Source organism: Falco cherrug, chromosome 18 (genome assembly GCF_023634085.1).
Source record: "Falco cherrug isolate bFalChe1 chromosome 18, bFalChe1.pri, whole genome shotgun sequence".
NCBI classification, from domain to species: Eukaryota; Metazoa; Chordata; class Aves; order Falconiformes; family Falconidae; genus Falco; species Falco cherrug.
Window position 1 is genome coordinate 7,066,711 of NC_073714.1, and position 19,906 is coordinate 7,086,616.

Here is a 19,906-nt window from a genome sequence, read left to right on the forward strand (position 1 = left end):
ACTGGTGTGGGTCACAACCCACAAACCCCCTCCATGGGCCCTGCCACGTGTCACCCTCACCCTGGCTGGGCAGCACAACCCTATACAAGACACCGGCGAATCCCCACCCCTGGGGCGTCCCCTGCCACCAGGCTCTGTCCCCATGTCCCCATCCCCTGCTGGGTTGAACGTCCTCAGGGCCGGCAGCTGCCGAGATTTATCCTTTGGGGTTGTTTGGGGTTTCTCTATTTTTTTTTTTTTAATTATTATTATTTATTCCTTCCCGGGCGCTGCCATAAATAACTGCCCCCTCCCAGACATCGTGTTCCCGCTCCGCCAGCACGCATTCCTCCCGGCCGCGCTGCTGGCCGTCACCGGCCACGGCCCCTGTCCCCACGGTCCCCTGGGATGCGTGTGTGTGGGGTGACACAACACCCTGCCCCCCCCACCCCCCTTGATAAAAAGTGACATTTTTTTCTTATTACAAAATATCTTTTATTGTTAAAAGGCTGCGGCAGCGCCTTGGGGTGGGGGCCCTGCCGGGATGCCACTGGGCTTGGGGACAGGGGTGGTGGCGCAGTGGCCTGTGCCCCCACCCCAGGGAAATCTGGTGACAGAGAAGGCGGCAAGCAGGCAGGCGCCAGCAGCTGGCTGGGGACAGGGACCCATCATCACTTTGAGGGCTTCAACCCCACCCCCACCCCAAGGGGTGCTCTGGGCGGCCAGTGCGACCAGGAGGAGGAGGAGGAGGGAGGGGGCAGCCGGAGCCCCTCACCAGGGTGTCGGGGCTCGGCAGCGGCAGAGCAGGCGGCGGAAAGCTTTGCGGAAGTCCTGGTTGAAGACGGTGTAGATGACGGGGTTGAGGGAGCTGTTGCAGTAGCCGATCCAGAAGAAGAACTGGAAGACGCTGTCGGGGACCTTGCAGTGCTGGGGGCAGAGCGCGCCCAGGCTGTAGAGGAAGAAGAAGGGGAACCAGCAGAGGACGAAGACGCCGATGACCACGGCCAAGACAAAGGTGAAACGTTTCTCCCGGTTGACCTGAGTCTTCCTCCTCCAAGGGTTCAACGCCGGCGGCCGATGTGCCAACACCACCTGCCCTGTCCCGGTGGCCATGGTGTCCCTTGGGCGTCCTCCGGGCTGTGGGGATGTCCCTGCCCCGGGGCTAGAGGAGGCCAGGGGCTCCTCAGGGCTCAGCAGTGAGGTCCTGTCCGCCGGCGGGCAGGTCCCCGGGGGGTCTGCACCGGCTGGGAGGGTGACGCTCGGTGGCACTGATCCTGCTGGTTTGGTGCTGCTGGGGTGGGAGCGGTGGCGGCGCTTGGCGATCAGGTAGATGCGCAGGTAGACAAGGATCATGATGAGGCATGGGGCGAAGAAGGAGCCGACGCTGGAGGAGAGGACGTACCAGGCCTCCTCGTTGAGCTTGCACTGCGGTCGCCCCCCCCGCTGCAGCCTTCTTCTCCCCCTTGTAGACCAAGGGTGGGAGGGAGATGATGGCGGCGATGGTCCAGACGATGAGGATGCTGCACTTGATGCGTCGCGGCGTGCGCTTGGCATTGTACTCGATGGCACGGCTGACTGACCAGTAACGGTCCAGGCTGATGGCGCAGAGATGGACGATGGACGAGGTACAGAAGAGCACGTCCAGTGCCAGGTAGATCTCGCACCACGTCTTCTCGAAGTACCAGTAGCCCAGGAGCTCGTTGGCCAAGGAGAAGGGGATGATGAGGGTGGCCACCAAGATGTCGGCGGCCGCCAGCGACACCAAGAAGAGGTTCTGGGGCGCCCGCAGCAAGCGGCTGCTCAGCACTGCCATGATCACCAGCACGTTGCCCGTGATGGTGAAGAGCACCAGGAAGGTGATTGTGGCGGCGATGGCGGCGGTAGCCTGCACCGAATAGCTGCCCTCGGGGCCCCCCATGGTCCCACCGGCTGCAGGGTCCGGCTGGTGGTGCTCAGCGGTGCCCCGGGGTGCGCGTGAATGAGGCGGTGGGGTGACAGGGGATGCCGGTATCACTTGCCATGCTGCCTGCGGGGCTGCCTGCTGCTCCCACCGCTGCCTGCGGGGCTGCCTGCCCTGCCTGCTGCTCCCACCCCGGCCTGCGGGGCTGCCTGCCCTGCCTGCTGCTCCCACCGCTGCCTGCGGGGCTGCCTGCGGGGCTGCCTGCTGCTCCCACCCCTGCCTGCGGGGCTGCCTGCGGGGCTGCCTGCTGCTCCCACCCCTGCCTGCGGGGCTGCCTGCCCTGCCTGCCGCTCCCACCGCTGCCTGCCCTGCCTGCTGCTCCCACCGCTGCCTGCGGGGCTGCCTGCGGGGCTGCCTGCTGCTCCCACCCCTGCCTGCGGGGCTGCCTGCCCTGCCTGCCGCTCCCACCGCTGCCTGCGGGGCTGCCTGCCCTGCCTGCCGCTCCCACCGCTGCCTGCGGGGCTGCCTGCCCTGCCTGCCGCTCCCACCGCTGCCTGCCCTGCCTGCCCTGCCTGCCGCTCCCACCGCTGCCTGCCCTGCCTGCCGCTCCCACCGCTGCCGGCACCCCTGTGCTGTGCTGCTTGTACCTGCAGCCCTACCTGTGCCTGCCCTGCCCGCCCCCCCGGTGCTGCCTGTACCTCTGCCGCCCCCTGCCCGCCCCCGCCCCGCCTGCCCCTACCTCGCCCCGTCGGGTGCCGCCGCAGGTGCCGCCGGGCTCTGCGCTGCCGAGCGCCGCCTCCGCGGGGTTTTTAGCGGGCGCGGGGGGGAGCTGAGCCGCCGCCCCCGCCCCCGGGGCGGAACCGGGGGGACACGCGGCCGCTGGCGGGGCCGGGCTCGTTCCTCAGCTCCCGCTGCCCCCCAGCCCCCGCATCCCCCCAGCACCCGCACACAATCCCCCGTCCCCGCCCCGGTACCTACATCCCCCCCTGGTAACTGCACCCCCACACGCAGCTCCCCAGCACCCACATCCCCGCTGGTACCTGCAGCTCCCTCCGGCACCCACATCCCCCCGGTACCCACCCCCCAGCACCTGTGTCCTCCCCTGGTACCCAAACCCCTGCCCCAGCGCCCCCTCCAGCCCCAGCACCCGGCAGCGGGAACGAGCCAGCAGCTCTCTTCACCCCTGGGGGCCCAAGGCCACACTCCGCCCCCCCCCCCCCCCCCCCCCGCTCCCCTCAGCCCCCCAAAACCACCCCCAAGGTGTTTTTCTTCCACTCACCCCAGCCCAGCTGCCCCCATCCCACCCTCCTCCCACCCCTCCAAACGATATACGCAGGAATTCAGGATTAAGACAGAAAAAAAGTGGCACCGGGCTTCTTTTTGCCTTTTTTTTTTTTTTTTTTTTTTTGTTGTTGTTGTTTCCAGTTGGAAGCATTTCCCAGCCCCACCTCCGAGCACCTTCCCGGAGGGGTAACAGCACCAGGAGGCTGTCGGGGGGTGACGGGTGACACACCACTCGCTGCCAGCTCCTCACTTCTCATGCTTAAACACACTTTACCTCCACATTTGTTTCTTGGGGGCTTTTCCCCCACCCTTTGGAGGGCCACGACGCTGATGCTCCGCTGATGCTTTCGGAGCGTTTCTAAGCACCTGCTGACGTGAGGCACGGAGCAGCTGTCACTGCTCCCAGCCTGTCCCTGAGCCTCACCTGGGGCTGGGATGTGGATTTTGTGAAGGGGGAAGGGGGGCACAGGGAGCTGGGAAGGGAGGGAGCATGTTGGGAAACCGCACCGCAGCCTCCGGGAACCTGCGGGCAAAAGTCCTGTCTGTCTCCTCTTCACAAGGTTTTCTGGACACCAAGCAGCTGCCCTCGCAGACGCGGAGGCTGAGAAGGATTTTCTTCTTCCCCGCCTCGGCAGCACCTCGCGGCAGGACAGAATCCGACGCTGGTTCCTCTCCTCCGGAGTGGTTTTCCCACGGCTGAGCCCTGAATTCAGCTCCTGGGTGCCCGACTGACCCTGTTTTGCCCTTCCCTGCTCCCGGGAGCAGCCTCCCCCCAGCAGAAACTCTCTCCCCTCACCCAGCTGCAGAGACCAGAAGCAAATCCAAGTCCAAAAGTCTTATTTTACACCAAGAAAAGCACTTTCTCCCCTACTTTTAAGAACTTATTTAAGTGCTGATGCACACAGTAACACCTCGGGGAAGTTCACTGGGACACCCCAAGCCCTGGGGCACAAACTGGCCCCCCTGCCCCAGCAATGGGGCCGTGCTCTGCTCCTATCCCACTGTCAACGTGTAATTAAGATGCCACGGCCTGACGTGGGGGGGTTTAAACCCTCCTAGGTGCTGTCAGAGCTGTGATTTGATTCAGGAGCCCTGTCACCATGCTCCAGCTCTGCCTGGAGCATCACTAACTTCCCTGCTGGGGGTAAAGACAGACAGGAGCATGGATTTGAGACAGACAATCCCAGCTCCCCGGCTGGTGGCCCATAAAATCCACCTGTTCTGCCACGTTTTCCCCCTTTGCTTTGGGAGGTTCCTGCCTGGAAAGGATCAAATCTTGCGGTTCGCTCCCACAGCACTGAGCAACGCTGACACTGCAGCTGGGATGCTTGAGGGGCGAGATGGGGAAGGACCAGGCCACCCTTTTTGGGGGTTTAGGGCAAAAATCTACTCTCCGTGATGTCCTGGCTCCTGACTGCCCTCACTTTGGCCCAGACCCTGCTCTCACCATGCTCCTCAGGGCAGCGGCCACCTCTCATCACTCTCGACCTACGTGGCCCTTCCTGAGCCCCCTGACCAGAGGTGACAGCAGCCGGGCACCCTCCAAGAGCTGAGCCGTGAGCGGGGTTCCCTGCAGCATCTCCCTCCGTTTCAGATCAGCCTGGCTTCTCCTTCCAGCTCAACCTGCAGGTCGCAAACGCCTGTGAAGTTAATCTCCTCGCCAGCCCGGCTGCCATTGCCAGAGGTAGAAGCAGGGGACAGTTCCTGAAGGCCATCTGCTGCGGGGCTTTTGTTCACGTAGGCCTCCAGGGACTTTAGGAGCTGCTTCGGTTTCTTTTTGGTGGATAATTCCAGCTCTGGGGAGGTCAGAGGAAAAAAGCATGAGGACAAAGCCTGGACGGTGTCAGGGACGCAGCACGCTCCCGGGGTAAGGTTTTGACCCGTGTATCATTTCTGGTTTCCCCAATGTATGCCCCCGGGGGAAGGGCACAACTATGTTTTGCTCAGGATGAGGGAGCACAAAAAGCTCCTCACCAAACCCCCAGCTGAGCTCGGCATCCACCCGAGCTCCCCGAGCTCCCCCCCGGGACGGAAAGCCCGGGGAGAGTGGGGGGAAGCATGAACCCAACAGTGACAGCTGGACCCTGTTTTAAGAAGGAGCCATTAGCACAGCGCATCCGAGCGGCTCTGCTGACATCAGTCTCCTCTGGAGTAAATAACCCCGCTGCTTAATTTAGTGCGCCCTGTGAAAAGAACAGTCGCGACTCCGCTCGCTCCCTGTGCTACAAACAGGGCTTACGCAACCGCAGCATGCGACACGAGTGAGCCTGGGGAGCAAGACATGTCCCCACTTGTCACCCACCTCAAGCCACCATGACACAACAGCCCTCTGAACACGGTGGGTGCTTCCATGGGCGCTCAGCTTTAAGATTTGAGAGGCCAAATGGAGGGGAAACACCCCGCAGGCACTCTGATAGTTAAGGATTGTTGAAAATCTCAGTGTGAGGATTAAACGATGAATGGTTGGAGCTTTCTGTGTGCAACACCCCTGGGGTTGGGCTTGGCAGGACACTAACGTGCCGTGAACACACTGGGTTTGTCCTCTGGGCCCTGGGTTATTTGCCTCAGCTGGGAAAGGAGGGGAACAAACCCTTTAGGAGAAAGCCAGAGTCAGCAACAGTCTTGTGCTGCCACTTCCAGACGTGGTAGAGCTGCAGAAAGGCCGCCGTGTACATGTCGTTCAGCACGGCGATGACTTGCTGCCTGCGGTTGCACTCCCTGGAACAGGCGGAGAGGGGCTGAGCTGACGCTGTCGCTGCCCCGGCAGCTGGGGGAGCTGCCAGGGAGGGACCCCACTCAATGGGAACCAGCAGCGGGTGCTGTTTGAGACCCCAGCCCCACCACCCAGCCCGGCTGCAGAGCTCCGGACCTCACCTGGAGAGACGTTCCTCCCTCAGGGCCTGGATGATGATGCGGGTAATGTTCACAGACATGATGCAGAAGGGGAAATTCTGCAAGAGAACCAATGTTATTGGAGCTCAACTGGTAAAAGCCCTTCTGGCACATGGAGGTGCCCAGGCAACACCCCCAGCCCTTTTATACCGCACCCATGTGCCCCCAAACCTGTGGGACTGCGGCTGCAGGCAACAGATCCATGTAGCAGGATATTAATACTACAGACACGGGTTTGAATGGATGCTGTGGGTCAAGCCAAGCTCATATCCATGCTTAAACTCAACCACATCCGAGACTAAAATGCCAAGTTTAAGGAGGCAGGCTCCACTCACTCCCATTTCCACGCCACACTGCTCTCTGCCCACTTCTCCGGCCCTTTTAACCTGCACAAGTTCAGCTCCAAGTCAGGATGCCAGGAGCAAATCTCTGACCTCCACCAGGATGCTAAATCTCATTCCCAGCATAAAGCCAACACCTGGAGCTTGGCTCGAGCCTCTGCTGGGACCTCCTCAGCTCTTTGGGGACCACCTTCCTCCACTTACCAGCACGAGGGGGATTAAGCAGCAAAAATCCCCACCAAGCCCTTACTCTGAAGGCGAGGGTTTTGTGCTTCCCTTTCCCTGAGCATTAGAAATTAACAGGTAAATACCACAGCAGGGAGCAAGCGTAGAAGGCAGAAGGACGTGCCTGGGTTTCGTGCTGAGATAGCTTGAAAATCTCTCGGGCCAGAGGCAGCGTCTGAGAGTCCATGACGAAGTACAGCATCTGCATCAAGCCCAGCATCCCTGTCCCTCGCAGGTCGGTCCCAGGATCTGCACCTGGAAGGGCAGGACAGCCCAGTCACCTGCTGCTCACCTCCACGCTTCCACAGGCTGTTTATACCCTGGCACTGTGTTCCAAAAGCAATGGAACCCCAGTGATTCCCTTCAGGAATCATATCCCGAGGGAAGGCTTTCCAGGAATTTCCCTAACCAGAGCAGAACAGGTGCTGTTGCCACTTTCATGTGGGCAGTAACACGTCCTTGCCCTCCCGCCCACGCACCCGTTCCCATACCTTCTCTGGGAATTAGTAGCTTTAAGCTCTACCCACCCCAGGGTGTTTGGCTGGTAAAGTAACACTTAAGATCGGTTGTATACGCGACAGGACAGAGGAGCAGGAGCTGTCCCCCTCCTGTTGAGGGTTTTAGGCTTCATTAAAACCTGCCCTATTTAACTCCCAAGTCAACCAACCCGAAAACTCCTGCGAGGCTGCACGTGACAGCTTTAATCACGTTGTTTTTCTTACACAGGTGAGGCTGAAAGCAACCTGTGCCACAACCTTAGTGACAGAGCCCTGACCTGCGCCGCACTAATAAACCAGTCCTCCAGAGATGGCTCATTAGCCGCAGAGATCGCCTGCTAATGAAAAGCATCAATGACCCAGGCAAAGTGGTTATGCCAGCTACTTAAGCCCCTGCCAGCTGGACACAGGCAACCCTGGCAGCCGGTCTTGGTGTTATCTGGCCAGTCAGTCCAGATGTTGTACTGGTTGTGACAGCTGGCTGGGCAGCAACAGATCTGCTACGAAAGCAGGGTCAGCCCTGGGGCCAGTTCTGTTTAATGTCTTTTATCGACAATCCAGGTGAGGGGATTGAGATCCGGGTGAGGGGGATCGATCACACCCTCTGTGCACTTGCAAGGTGACACCAAGCTGGGCAGCAGTGTTGATCTGAGGCTGTGCCTTGAATGCTGTGTTCAGTTTTGGGCCCCTCATTACAAAAAAACCCCAACAAAACCACACTGAGGTGCTGGAGTGTGGCCAAAGAAGGGCAGCGAAGCTGGCAAAGGGTCTAGGGAACAAGTCTTAGGTCCTTTCCAACTTAAATAACTATGATTTTTATGAGGAGTGACTGAGGGAACTGGAATATGATGAGAGGAAATGGCCTCAAGTTGCACCAGGGGAGATTTAGGTTGGAGACTAGAAAAAATTTCTTCACCAAAAGGGTTGTCAAGCACTGGAAGAGGCTGCCCAGGGAGGTGGTGGAGTCACCAGTCCTGGAGGGATTTAAAAGCTGTGTAGACGTGGCACTTGGGGACATGGTTTAGTGGTGCCTTTGGTAGTACTGGGTTAACAGGTGGACTCAATGGTCTTAAAGGTCTTTTTCCAGCCTCAAGAATTCTATGAAACGGCAGCAGGGACAGTGGCTGCATGAAGGGAGAATAAGAACCAAACCCCTTACGCTGCCTCTGGCTCCCACCTCCAGAGGAATGAACGGTACCAGCACAATCTCTCCTGGCAAAGGTTTGCTCCAGGGGTCTCTCCCTCTGCCCTACCTTGAAAGCCGAGCTCTTCCCAGTGTGCCCCATAGCGCGGGCAGCCCAGCCTGGAGCGGGTTAGCTTCTTGTAAATGGTCTGCAGGATCCTCATGTGCACTCTCTCGTTATCATCCAAACCACCTGGCAGAGAGAAAACACCCCTCAACATCCCTGCCCTGCTGCCCTCCAGCAGCGGCACAGAGATGTGGTGGGGAAAGAAACCACCACCAGCTGCAGGGTAAAGCCAGAGCCTGGCTAGAAACTAAAACCTGCAGCTGAGAACAGCTTACAGTGACAAGGAGAACATCCCTGATGTGTTTATCCGGCTCCAGGGCAGAAGGGAAGGAGAGGAAAATATATTAGAGGTGCAAAAACATCAATAATACGACCATGTATTGTATGAGCACAGGGGTAAGGAGTAATTTCGGCATTGTGGTAAGTTTTGCCAGCCGAAGCAGTGCTGCCCAGGGAACCACGACCAACAGTAAGCCACAGGCAAGGAGTTTCCACGTGCTCAGCATGTGAGATCCACCACAGGACAGACAGGAACAATGTGGACCATGCCAAGGTACCGCAAGGATTCACATCTCGTTCGCTTTGGTCAGGCAACGAGGAGCGAGAAGGGCTGCAGAGCCATGGAGCACCTGCCTGGTGCTGTGCCAAGGTGTACGCATGGAACGGCTGCTACTGTGTCACGATGGAAAGGGGTCAGGAGCTCCATCGTTTCCCCAGAAGCGAGTATGCCCGCAGCAGGGGAGCAGAGGAGATGGAGAACGCGTCCTTTGGGACAAGCAGTTGCCGTGGGATCAGTGGGCAGAGAGCCCCTACACCCCTGAGCCCCCCTCGAGTTCCTTCCCATGAAGCTCTCATGATAAAGGCGATGCCGGTTGGGCCAGTGGCCCGTGCTGGGGCAGGAGGGACACTCACACTGTGCCATGGCCAGAGCCAGCTCCCGCTCTCCCTGCAGCTGCGGCTGGAGTCGGGGAGGGCCGAAGAGGAAGCGAACCAGAGCAGCCAGGCCTTGCCTGCGTGCCGTCACCCGGACCTTCTTCTGTGGAGGAGAAAACACACAATGATGAGGACCGGTCCCCTGGGGAATTGAGCAGGAGAAAAACCAGCAGGTGAGCAGGGAGGGACGCGACCATGCAAAGCGCCAAGCTGAGGAAAGGCAGAATGGAAAGAGGGGAAGTTCCCCGCCACGCTCCTCTCCTACTTACTAAAACTACCCCCGAGAGAGGGCGAGAGCGCGGGGCCCTGCCCGTACCCTGCACTCGGAGAGGTCAGCTGTCTGGAAGTACTGCAGCGCTTCGTTGAAGGAGATCAGGGGTGCGGCACTGGCCAACGTTCCTCCCAGCCCTGCAGGGAGGCAGAGAACAGGGTTAGCCCCCCCAGCGCGAGCCCTGCCCCTCTGCTCCAGCTTTCCGGCACCAGAACAAGCTCTTGCTTCATGCCAGAGCGGCGCTCCGGTGGGGGGAACTTGTTCCCAACTTTTGGCACGGTAGGAGGGAGAAGATGTGGGGAACTGGGGGAAGACAGCAAGTCTCCTGCCCCCTCCCTCTCCTTCCAGACGCTTGGCCCTTTCCTCAGCTCTCTCCCACCCCAAATAACACCCCCCAGCTGCACACCCACCCACTCTTGCTCTCTGGGACTCAGGTCCCTTCCCCTGCACAGACCTTTTCCATCCACCTTTGCAACAACCCCCTTATCCCCAGCACCAGCCGTACCTGACTGGCTCTCTTCCACAGCCTCCCATTCCTGCCGCGCTCGCCGCAGCTCCTCGCTGATCTCTGCCGGAGGAAAGGCACGCCGGAGATTAGAGCTGGCTGGGAGACCCGGGGCGGGGGGCTCGCTCCCTTCCCCCAGCACTGCTCAGGACATCTTGGGGCAGGATCAACCCTTCTCTGAGGACGCTGCCAGGTTTCTCCTCGGCAGGTTTGGGACAAAGTGAAGCAAAGGCTTTGCCTGTGAGACCCGCGCTGCTTCCCTTGGGCTCTTGTCAAGCTCCCCGGGCGATGCACCCGCCAGGAGGTGGCGGGATCGATACAGCAGGAGCGCAGGAGATGCTTACCGGTGCCTGCGGGCTGCCCCGCGCCCTGCACCAGGGCCTGCAGCAGACCATTTTCTCTCAAAGCCGAGATCTAAGTGGGTAAAAGAGATGCAGCCGTCAGCCACCAGCACAGACCCACAACCCCAACCGCTCCCCCAGACCCCGGGCTCCTCCCTCAGGGCCCCGCTCCCGCACCGGGGCAGGGTGGGCACGCAGGCCCCTCTGGGCTCGTTTTTATTGCGTGACCAGCTCAGGTAGCGGAAAGATCTTTATGGGCACAAATGGAAACCGCCGCGCTGACGGCGGGGAGGCGCCGTCTGACACCGGGGGCGCTGCCCAGGCCGGGTCCCGGCGGCCCCCCCGCCCAGGCACCGCGAGGGCCGGACTCAGGCCTGACACGCACGGGGAGGGACTTGCCGGGCGGGGGGAAACGCCGCCGCTCCTCAGGCCGCGCCGAGCCGCCGCCGCCGCTCATGCCCTGCGGGGAAGAAGGCGGCCTGCCCGCTCGACGGGAGCCGCAGCGGAGCCTCAGGCGGCGGGGCCGGGCGGCCCCCCCGGGGCTCACGGGTCCCCCGGCCCCCCGCAGGCCCGAGGCCTCTCCTGGGACCCGGCTGCCCGCAAGCACCGGCTGGCTCCACCCGCGGCCAGCCCTGTGCGCTGACGCCCCCCGGCCCTCACCGCCCCCTGACTCCGCGCCTACCGGAAGCGGCGAGGCCTACCCCGCGCCCCGCCCCGCCGTCGCGCAGTGCGCAGGCGCGGCCGCGCTGCATGCCGGGAGCGCGAGTGCGCCGCGGCACGGCCGGCAGCACCCGGCATGCACCGCGCGGGGCCGACGGCGGTGTGGGAGGGTCAGGCCGGGGGTAACGCGCCCGCCGGGGCCGGGGGTCCGGTGCGGGGCCGGGGACCGCTACCAGCCCTCGGTGCTGGGGCCCAAGGAAAGCTGCTGGCTCCCAGTGCTCAGTAACAGCTCCCAGTGCCCACCATCAACTCCTGGTGCTCCCAGTGTCACCTCCCAGTGGCTGATACCAGCTCCCAGTGCCAGCTCCCAGCGTCACCTCCCAGTGGCAGCTCCCAGTGCATGGGACCAGCTCCCAGTGGCAGCCCCCAGTCCCCCGTGCTAGCACCCAGTCCCCGATACCGCCTCCCAGTGCCTGGTGCCCAGTACCAGCTCCCAGTGTCATCTCCCAGTACTGCCTCCCAGTGCCAGCTCCCAGTGCCCATTACCGGCTCCCAGTATTCGGTACCAGCTCCCAGCTCTCAGTGTCATCTCCCAGTACCGGCTCCCAGTTCATGGGCCCAGCTCCCGGTGTCCAGTGCCAGCCCCTAGTGCCCGATACCGCCTCCCAGTGCCGGCTCCCAGTGCCTGTTACCCGGTACCAGCTCCCAGTGTCACCTCCCAATGCCGGCTCCCAGCTCACGGGACCAGCCCCCGTTGCTAACCCCAAGTGCCCGATACCGCCGCCCAGTGCCCGGTGCCCCCCGCTGCCGGAGGGGGGGGTGCGGGGCCGGGGCCGGGCCGGAGAGGCGGGCCCAGGGCGGGGCTGTTCGAGGGGGCGGAGCTGCCCGGGAGGCGGGGCTGCCCGGGGGGGCGGAGCTGCCCGGGGGGGCGGGGCTGCCCGGGGGGGCGGGGCTGCCGGGGGGCTGTCCGGGGGGCGGGGCTGTCCGGGGGGCGGGGCTGCCCGGGGGGCGGGGCTGTCCGGGGGCGGGGCTGCCCGGGGGGCGGGGCGGCCGCGGGCCGCGGCGCCAGACGCGGGCAGCATGTGGCCGTACGCGCTGCTCTTCCTCGCTCTCCTGCTGCTGCTGCTGCTCGGGCTGTTCCTGTGGGGCGCGGGCAGCGGCCCCAGCCCCTTCGCCGCCGACACCCGCCGCCCCCCCGCCCCGCTCGTCACCGACAAGGCTGCGCGCAGGACCGTGCTCAAGCCAGGTACGGGGCTGTGCGCGCCCCCGCGGGACCGGGGACCGGCATCGCCCTCAGGTGCCCTCACCCCCCCGGCAGCCCCGCCCCCCGGGTGCCCTCAAGCCCCCCCGGGGTGCCCTCACCCCCCTGGCTGGCATCGCCCCTTGGATGCCCTCAAGCCCCCCGGGTGCCCGCACCCCCCCGGCCGGCATCGCCCCCGGCCAGCATCACCCCCCGGGGTGACATCACCCCCCCCAGGATGGCATTGCCCCCTGGGGTGCTGTCACCCCCCCTTGCCCTCATATAGCATTAGTCCCGGGGTGACATGACCCCCACAGGGTGCCGCCACTCCCCCGGCTGGTATCGCCTCCCAGGGTGCTCTCACCACCCCCGAGCCGGCATCATCCCCCAGGGTTTCATCACTCCTCAGGGTGCCATCGCTGCCCACCCGGCCAGCATCACTCCCCAGGCTGGTGTTGCCCCCCAGGGTGCTATCACTGCCTCCCCCAGCCAGCATTGCCCCTCAGGGTGCCATCACGCCCCCCCTGCCAGCATCACCCACTGGGGCAGCATGACCCCCCCAAAGTGACATGTACCCCCAGCGTGGCATCACCCAGTGAGGTGGCATCACCCCTCTAGCACAACATCCCCCCGGCGAAGTTTTGGGGGTCACCGGCCGGGTACCACACACACCTGCAGGGGGGTGCCACATCCCACCGCTGAGGATGCTGCACCCCTCCCCCCCCCCCCGCCCCCCCAGTTTTCTCAGCAGATAAAGTCCCCGAGGGGCTCGATGCCATCGTGGTGGGCAGTGGCATCGGGGGCCTGGCAGCTGCCGCGCTGCTGGCGAAAGTGGGCAAGCGGGTGCTGGTGCTGGAGCAGCACGGCAAGCTGGGGGGCTGCTGCCACACCTTCAGCGAGAAGGGCTTCGAGTTTGACACCGGTACGTTCCCTGCGGCATTTGGGGTCCCACATTCACCCCTGGCTCAAGGTGGGGGTGGGGTGGCTCAGCTGCAGGGTGGGTGAGGGACACTCATGGGGACCCAGGCTGGGTGCCCCCAGCACCCACCCTGGGTTACACAAGTGCTTTTATCCACACGAGCGATGCGGGAGCGCGCGCCCTCCCTCATCCCAAAACCCTCCCGCTGGAGGGTGGGGTGCAGCTGGTCACCCCCCCCCCCCCGGCTGTAACCGGCACCTGGGACCCTTCCCCACGCCCAGCTCAGCCCCCGCAGAATTCCCCCACAGAATTCCCCGTGCGGAGCCATCACCTCAGGGCACATCCCACCTGGCAAACGCCTTCCAGCAAGACAAAGTCCAGCCCCATCCAGCCCTCGAACCACACAGGATTAATTATTTACAACAATTTAGAAAGGAAAATTATCAGCATGTAACAGAATTTATAAAAGCTGCTTAAAAACATGACAGTGGGTGCTCAGTTTTCCCTTTGACCTGGAGCGGGTGTTTCCCAGCTTTTCCCTCTCCCTTTCGTACAGAGCCACTGGGGTGGGGCTGGAGGAATAAAAGAGAGTCCTGTGCCTCCCAGGAGTGTGATGAGGTAGAAAAAAATGGAAAAAAAACCCCCCAAACAAACCAAAAATATGTCTTCTAGGTATCCACTACGTGGGGCAGATGGAGGAGGGCTCCACCGTCCGCTTCCTGGTGGAGCAGCTGACGGAGGGGCAGCTGGAGTGGGCTCCGCTGCCAGCCGTCTACGACGCCGTGGTTCTGGGGGAGCCCAGCGGTGGCAGGACATACCGCATCTACGCAGGGAAGGAGGAATATTTCAAAGGCTTGAAGGAGCAGTTTCCTGGGGAGGCGGCCGCTATCGATGAGTTCCAGCGGCTGGTGAAGGTAGAGGGGGTTTTGGCTTCGCTATGGGGGTGGGATGGGGAGATTTTTTTGGCCCTGGTCCCTCTCTTCGGGGTCATGCAAAGAAGGAAAATTCCGCTCCCGCCCCCCCCCGGCAACACCCAGATATTGGGCAATTGCAGAGAATAACAGCGTTGCACAACCCACCCCCACTCGGCCCCCAAAGTTCTGGGAAACACATTAAACAAATCTCCTTTTTCTGCCTCAACCCCCCAGCATCACACCTGGAGCTTTAACCCTGCTCCCCAAGGATGCTTGTGGCCCCACGGGATGTGCTGGGACCCCCATGAGCCCCGACAACCCCCCTGGGTGCTGTGGGATGATGCTCTGGGACCTCCCAGCCAGTAGGGTGATTGCAATCATTATCAAAATAGTGCTGAATTAACACTAATTATGCTCCGATACCTCGACCGCAGGGGAGCTTTTTGGGGGAGCGAGCACTGTCTGCGCCTGCTGCTCCCTGGGCTGCAGCGCTTCAGAGATGCTGCTGCCTCCCCACCAGCCCAGCAGTGGATTTAAGGGGAAAAGCTGCTTCTGAGCATCTCTGGAGCCCACCCTGGGGCTGCCCGCAGCCCCCCCAGCGGCGGATGCTCAGCACCAGCCTCCTCTCCTGCAGAGCGCCAGCCGAGGCACTGCGCTGCTGGGTGTCTTGAAGATGGTTCCATGGATGCTGGCCGCGCTGCTGTGCCGCTCGGGGCTGCTGCCGTGGCTCAGCCCCTTCTGCCAGCTGGCGTCCCGCAGCGTGAGGGACGTGGTGGATGGTCTCACCGCCAACCGTGAGCTCAGGGCTGTCTTCAGCTACATCTTCCCCACCTACGGTAGGTGGCCAGGAGGCTCCAGGGCGCCATGGGGGTGAATTTAAACCCTTTAGAAAAAAGAAATATGCAAGAAACCCCTTTTTTCTTTGCTTTTGTAAGGGTGATGGCTGTTGCCGTGTGTGGGTGAGGGGTGCTGAGTGCATGGATGCTCTGCCACCATCCTTGTCCCCAAGCCAGCAGCTGGTTGTCCCCACGTTCCCGTTGCTCACCTTCATCTCTTTCCCTCTGCATCCTTTGGTTTCACGGCGTGGCTGCGTCACTCCTCTTATGCAAGGGAACATCCACCCACTCTTAACCTCATGCTGACACCCACCGCCCTGGCCTCGCCACAACCCTTTCACCCTTCCCCTTCCCCTCCTCCCACCTTCCCCGGGGGTTTGCCCATGGCCCTCAGTGACTCAGCCAGTTCGGTGGGTGCAGCCTGAGTTGCAAAGGAGCCACGAGGCCACCCACCCCCCTTGCTCCTCCAGGTACCCATGAACCATCGTTTCTCACCCAGATCCGTCCTTCCTCACGTCCATCACATCCAGCCGAGGATGGGGCGTTCCTCATCCTAAGAAACATTAGGATAAGCCACAAAACCACGATTTGGCACAAACTTGTCTCGCGCTGCCCCTTTTTGCAGGTGTGCTCCCCTCCAAGGCCAGCTTCTCCATGCACAGCATCCTGGTGAACCACTTCCTCAATGGCGCGTGGTACCCCAAAGGGGGGGCCGGGGAAATCGCCTTCCACACCATTGCCGTTATCCGGAAAGCTGGAGGCAACGTGCTGGGAAAGGCGCCGGTGCAGAGGATCCTGCTGGACTCCCAGGGCAAAGCTTGCGGTGAGTGCCGGCACGGGACGCGGCACACGTGGCTGCTCCCTGCCGTGGCGCTGCGTTCAACCAGAGCCATCCCTCCCCTCCTCGCCCTTCCCATCCAGGCGTCAGCGTCAAGAAGGGCCAAGATCTGGTGAACATCTTCGCTCCCGTTATCATCTCGGATGCCGGGATCTTCAACACCTACGAACGGCTCCTGCCAGCAGAGGCGCAGGCTTTGCCTGGTAAAACCACAGTGCTGGGTTTCATTGGGGTTACAGCCTTAATCCCCCTCCGAGCCACCTCCGAAAGCAGCTTTATAATTATTTCTTAGCGTTTTTATGTCACAGCATTCGAAATGCCATCCTTGGCCATACGTTTCCTTGCAGGGCTTTTAATCAAGCCTAAATTAATTTACCAAAACTGGCCAGAGTTAGGAAAGCCTGGGCTTGCTGCTTGGTTTCCCTAAAACCCACAGTGTAGTGCCCCAAAACCTGTCAAAGTTGGTGAAATGGCCGCTTAAAGTTGGGTTTAGCGCTGCCACAAAATCTTCCTGCTGCTTTGGAAGGGGCACGGGTGGGGGGGAGGGGGGCACGGGTGGGAGGCAGGGGGGCACGGGTGGGAGGGAGCTTTCCAGGCAACAACATGGTCCTGGTCTGACTTCAATGTCTGCAGAGTAGAGATTTAAATCCAGGAAAGTCACTAAACCCAGGAAAAGCTCAAGCCCAAGCACTGAAGCGTTCCCTGCCTGCCTTAGAGCTGCCGTCCCACCCCTTGAGCACACACAAGGTCTTTCCAGATCAATCGGTTTTATAAGTCAACATGGGAGCAACGCAGATAGAAGTGAGGCTGCTCCTAGGAGGAACCGCTTCTCTGTAGCTGAGGATGCCAGAAAATACTGATTTTACCCTTCTTCCCTCCACATCGCAGAGATCCAGTCCCAGCTTCGTATGGTGACACACGGCGAAGGGGGCTTCACCGTCTTCGTGGGTCTTAACGGCTCGAGGGATGAGCTGGGGCTGGAGCCCACCAACTACTACATGTACCCAGGAAACGACCTGGATGAAATGTAGGTTTGGCTTCGCCTTAGACACGCTTTATTAAGCGTAAGGACATGAAATTCCTGGGTGGTGACTCGAAAAGTGCTCTTGGCAGATCCGGGCTGCGTGGGGATTTGGCCCTAAGGAGCATTCGGGGGCAAGTTTGCACTGAAACCCACCTCGGACCCTCGCATCTCTCCACAGAATGAATCGCTACTTGGCTTCTTCCAGAGAAGAAGCTGCCAAGAACATCCCTCTCCTGTTTGTCACCTGCCCATCAGCCAAGGACCCCACCTGGGAGATGAGGCACCCAGGTAAAGGCTGGAGCCCAGCCGCAAACACGAGTGGCTCCAAAGCTCTTCTTGCTGGGGTTCGGTTCGTTCGGTGACTGCGAGCGAGGGGTTTCTCCTAAAACAGCTACGGCTAAAGCTGCTGGGCGGGTTGCTCGTGGAAAGTGGTCGCCAGGCTGATGGGCCGAAGGATATCGATCACAAGGACCTGGGGGTGTGCCAGGTGTTTGCCTGGGGAGGGCTGGGTTTGTGGCAGCGACGCGGTGGCATAAGGGCTGGCAGAGGGACAGCGGCCCCAGCCTTGTCCTGCTGCAGGTAAATCCACGCTGGCCATCGTGACCTTCGCCAAATACGAGTGGTTCGAGGAGTGGAAGGACAAGCAGGTCAATAAGCGGGGCGATGATTACGAGGATTTGAAGAAGACCTTTGTGGATGCCATCATGCAGACTGTCTTCAAGCTCTACCCTCGTGTCGAGGACAGGGTGAGGAGTCCCGGGGTTCACGGTTCCTCCAGCTCCTCTCTGGGGTTGTCTCCACCCAGCCCCATCCTGCAGTTGTCGGAGCTGGGTCTGGACATCAGGTCCAGCTGGGCAGCATGGCGCCAGCCCATCACCGCTGCCTCCTGACCACCACCACCTCCCCTAGACCACCCTGGGGCCAAACCTGGCCAGAACCACCACGCAAGGGGCTGCAAGGAAACCCCTCCCAGCCCCTACCCCACAAAAAGCTTTCTGGAGCACGAGATGCCCCGCACCATCATGCTGAGCCCCTCCAGACCGCGTTGTCCCCTGCAGATCGAGTACATCGCCGGTGGGACGCCCCTCACCAACCAGCACTACATCGCCAGCCCCAAGGGGGAATTCTACGGCTCTGAACACAGCATCGCCCGCCTGCAGGCTGAGGCCATCGCCGCCATCAGGGCACAGACGGCCGTCCCCAACCTCTACCTGACAGGTACCACGGCCACCAGCCAGACACCACGTCCTCACACCAGGCCACCACTGGGGCAGCAGGATATGGGGGGAGGAAACCTTCAGTCCTGCAATGAAATAAGGGGACAAACCGCTGCTGTGCCATGGGGTGACGCAAGGGCCACTGGAGCACGTCAAAGTGGACTTGCACGGTTCCAGCGGGAGGAGGAAAGGGCTGTGCCTCCTCCAGCCGCCGGCCGCTGTCTCCCCAGCCAACGCTGATTATTTAGCCGGGTATTTAGAGCAGGGTGAGGCCTTTTCCCTGCTGGGGAGAAGGAAGGTGTCAAATAGGGAGGGGTCTGTGGGTTCAAACCAAGCCCCAGGGGTGGCGTGGGGGCAGCTGGAAGGTGGATGGTGGCTGGGGATGAGGATGCCCAAAACAGCACTGATGGTCACTTGGGGATGGAGAGCATCAGCTGCTCACGGGAGACCACGGCCACTGCCATCACTGCCTCCTGCTGTCTTCTCCAGGGCAGGATTTGTGCCTGGGCGGCTTCGTGGGAGCCCTGCAAGGAGCCCTCATCTGTGCCAGCGCCATCCTCAAGCGCAACCTGTACATTGACCTGGCACGCCTGAAAAAGCGCACGCAGGCCACCAACGCCAAGAAGGAGGACTAATGCCTGTTTGTCCCACCGGCCAGGACCTCTGTTTCCCCCCCCAAGCACCTTATTTTCAGCTGTCGATCACCCACAGCACATCCTTCTCTAACGCAAAGCCAAAGGATTCCAGCCCAGGAAGATGCTGTTCCCGTTTCCAGCCAGCTTGCCTCGCACTCACCCACCTGGGGTTCACCTCCCCCCCCACTGCATCCACCACCAGTGAGTAAAAGCCAGCCCTGATCCCTGACCACCCGCCGGGGGGCAAACCCCCTTCTCCCAGCATAGGGGGGAGGGTCTCCCAGAGCTGCCATGTGCAGCAGTGGCCAGGAGGGAAGGCGAGGCAACCCAAAAAGACGGGCTGCACCAGAAGGCAAGACCCAACAGCTTCCACCAGCAACACCCACGGCTGCTTCAGCCCCACCAGTGTCTGAGAGCCGCATGAACCACTGGAAGAGCATCAGCCTCCAGCGGCAACCCCAGACCCATCAGGAGCGAGCCCCCACCGGGGATGCTTTCCCCCTTCCAGGTGGCAGCTTTCATGCCAGGTGGGGCTGATAAAGCTTCACGGGGCTGACGAAGCGCCCCGGGACAGCTGAAGCTCCTGTGGGACGTGGCAGCACCAGGGTGGCAGAGGCAGCAGCACCACCCCGTGACGTTGCTGTGCCCCGGCTTGCCCAGGCAGCACCAGGCGGGTTTGGCAAAGCCCTGCCAGCCGCTGGACGGGCACTGGCTGCATTTCAGCAAGGGGAGATCAGGCCAGCCTAAGCCCCATCGCTGTTTTAACGAAGGCGCCTGGCGGAGGCTCACAGACACGGTCCTTTGGGAAGGAGCCAGCTCCCGCCTCCACGGGGCAGTGGAGCAAGCAGGTCCTTCTCGCATGCCAAGGCCAGGCATGAAGGGATTTAAGCCCTTTAATTTTAAAGCTCTCTAACAGAGCACTCGCTTGCCCTATGACGCTTTCCACGTCATGCCTTGCTGCAGCAGAGCAGCAGGATGGCGATGCAGCCCCCAGCCCCGCGGCACCAATGGCGTTTCGGTGCTGCTCTACCCCCAGCATCGCCCAGAGACGGGCGACGCTGCAAACACCCGCTCCTTCTGCAATCAAAACAAGTCTGCTGGGAAAAGCTTGGGAACACGATCAAAGTCCTCTCCAAAGGGGAAAGGAAGCACGTGAGATCAGAAATAAATAAAATAATAATAACCATCTTGTGATTTGCACCTTG

The 19,906-nt window shown here is 61.5% G+C and overlaps 3 protein-coding genes across 4 annotated transcripts; 1 reads left to right on the forward strand and 2 right to left on the reverse strand.

Annotated features, from left to right (window-relative positions):
- Nucleotides 1–498: 498 nt before the first annotated feature.
- Nucleotides 499–2,218, reverse strand: ADRA2B (adrenoceptor alpha 2B). The gene is given in 2 exon segments (XM_027803872.2): nucleotides 499–1,425; nucleotides 1,427–2,218. Coding segments are annotated over 2 exon segments (1,146 nt in total). The 5' UTR covers nucleotides 1,898–2,218; the 3' UTR covers nucleotides 499–750.
- Nucleotides 2,219–3,294: 1,076 nt separating this feature from the next.
- On the reverse strand, nucleotides 3,295–11,919 carry ELMOD3 (ELMO domain containing 3). 2 transcript variants are annotated; one of them, XM_055696309.1, is made up of 11 exons: nucleotides 11,625–11,919; nucleotides 10,804–10,897; nucleotides 10,422–10,491; nucleotides 10,078–10,140; nucleotides 9,618–9,709; nucleotides 9,281–9,404; nucleotides 8,372–8,494; nucleotides 6,746–6,876; nucleotides 6,038–6,114; nucleotides 5,754–5,881; nucleotides 3,295–4,959 (listed from the first exon to the last, which is right to left on the reverse strand). In XM_055696309.1, exons 1-11 carry the CDS (start codon nucleotides 11,690–11,692, stop codon nucleotides 4,754–4,756), a joined length of 1,176 nt encoding a protein of 391 aa, XP_055552284.1. In that variant the 5' UTR covers nucleotides 11,693–11,919; the 3' UTR covers nucleotides 3,295–4,753. The 2 variants fall into 2 exon arrangements, with proteins under 2 accessions (XP_055552284.1, XP_055552283.1); XM_055696308.1 differs by having other exon boundaries at nucleotides 11,771–11,788.
- A 204-nt stretch (nucleotides 11,920–12,123) lies between these two features.
- RETSAT (retinol saturase) lies at nucleotides 12,124–19,878 on the forward strand. Its single transcript, XM_055696283.1, has 11 exons — nucleotides 12,124–12,324; nucleotides 13,058–13,240; nucleotides 13,910–14,151; nucleotides 14,786–14,987; nucleotides 15,613–15,810; nucleotides 15,909–16,028; nucleotides 16,714–16,852; nucleotides 17,028–17,137; nucleotides 17,429–17,595; nucleotides 17,908–18,067; nucleotides 18,556–19,878. Exons 1-11 carry the CDS (start codon nucleotides 12,159–12,161, stop codon nucleotides 18,699–18,701), a joined length of 1,833 nt encoding a protein of 610 aa, XP_055552258.1. The 5' UTR covers nucleotides 12,124–12,158; the 3' UTR covers nucleotides 18,702–19,878.
- Nucleotides 19,879–19,906: the final 28 nt, after the last annotated feature.

Excerpts from the sequence above, each read along its gene's own strand:
- RETSAT (XM_055696283.1), top strand. The coding sequence starts at position 12,159 with ATGTGGCCGTACGCGCTGCTCTTCCTCGCTCTCCTGCTGCTGCTGCTG. Across the intron at positions 14,988-15,612 it reads CTACATCTTCCCCACCTACG|GTGTGCTCCCCTCCAAGGCC; the intron begins GTAGGTGGCCAG and ends CCCTTTTTGCAG. Across the intron at positions 16,029-16,713 it reads AGAGGCGCAGGCTTTGCCTG|AGATCCAGTCCCAGCTTCGT; the intron begins GTAAAACCACAG and ends TCCACATCGCAG.
- ELMOD3 (XM_055696309.1), bottom strand. The coding sequence starts at position 11,692 with ATGAACTGGGAGCCGGTACTGGGAGATGACACTGAGAGCTGGGAGCTG. Across the intron at positions 10,898-11,624 it reads GTACCGAATACTGGGAGCCG|GCCGCCTTCTTCCCCGCAGG; the intron begins GTAATGGGCACT and ends TCGAGCGGGCAG. Across the intron at positions 10,141-10,421 it reads GGGGCAGCCCGCAGGCACCG|AGATCAGCGAGGAGCTGCGG; the intron begins GTAAGCATCTCC and ends TTCCTCCGGCAG.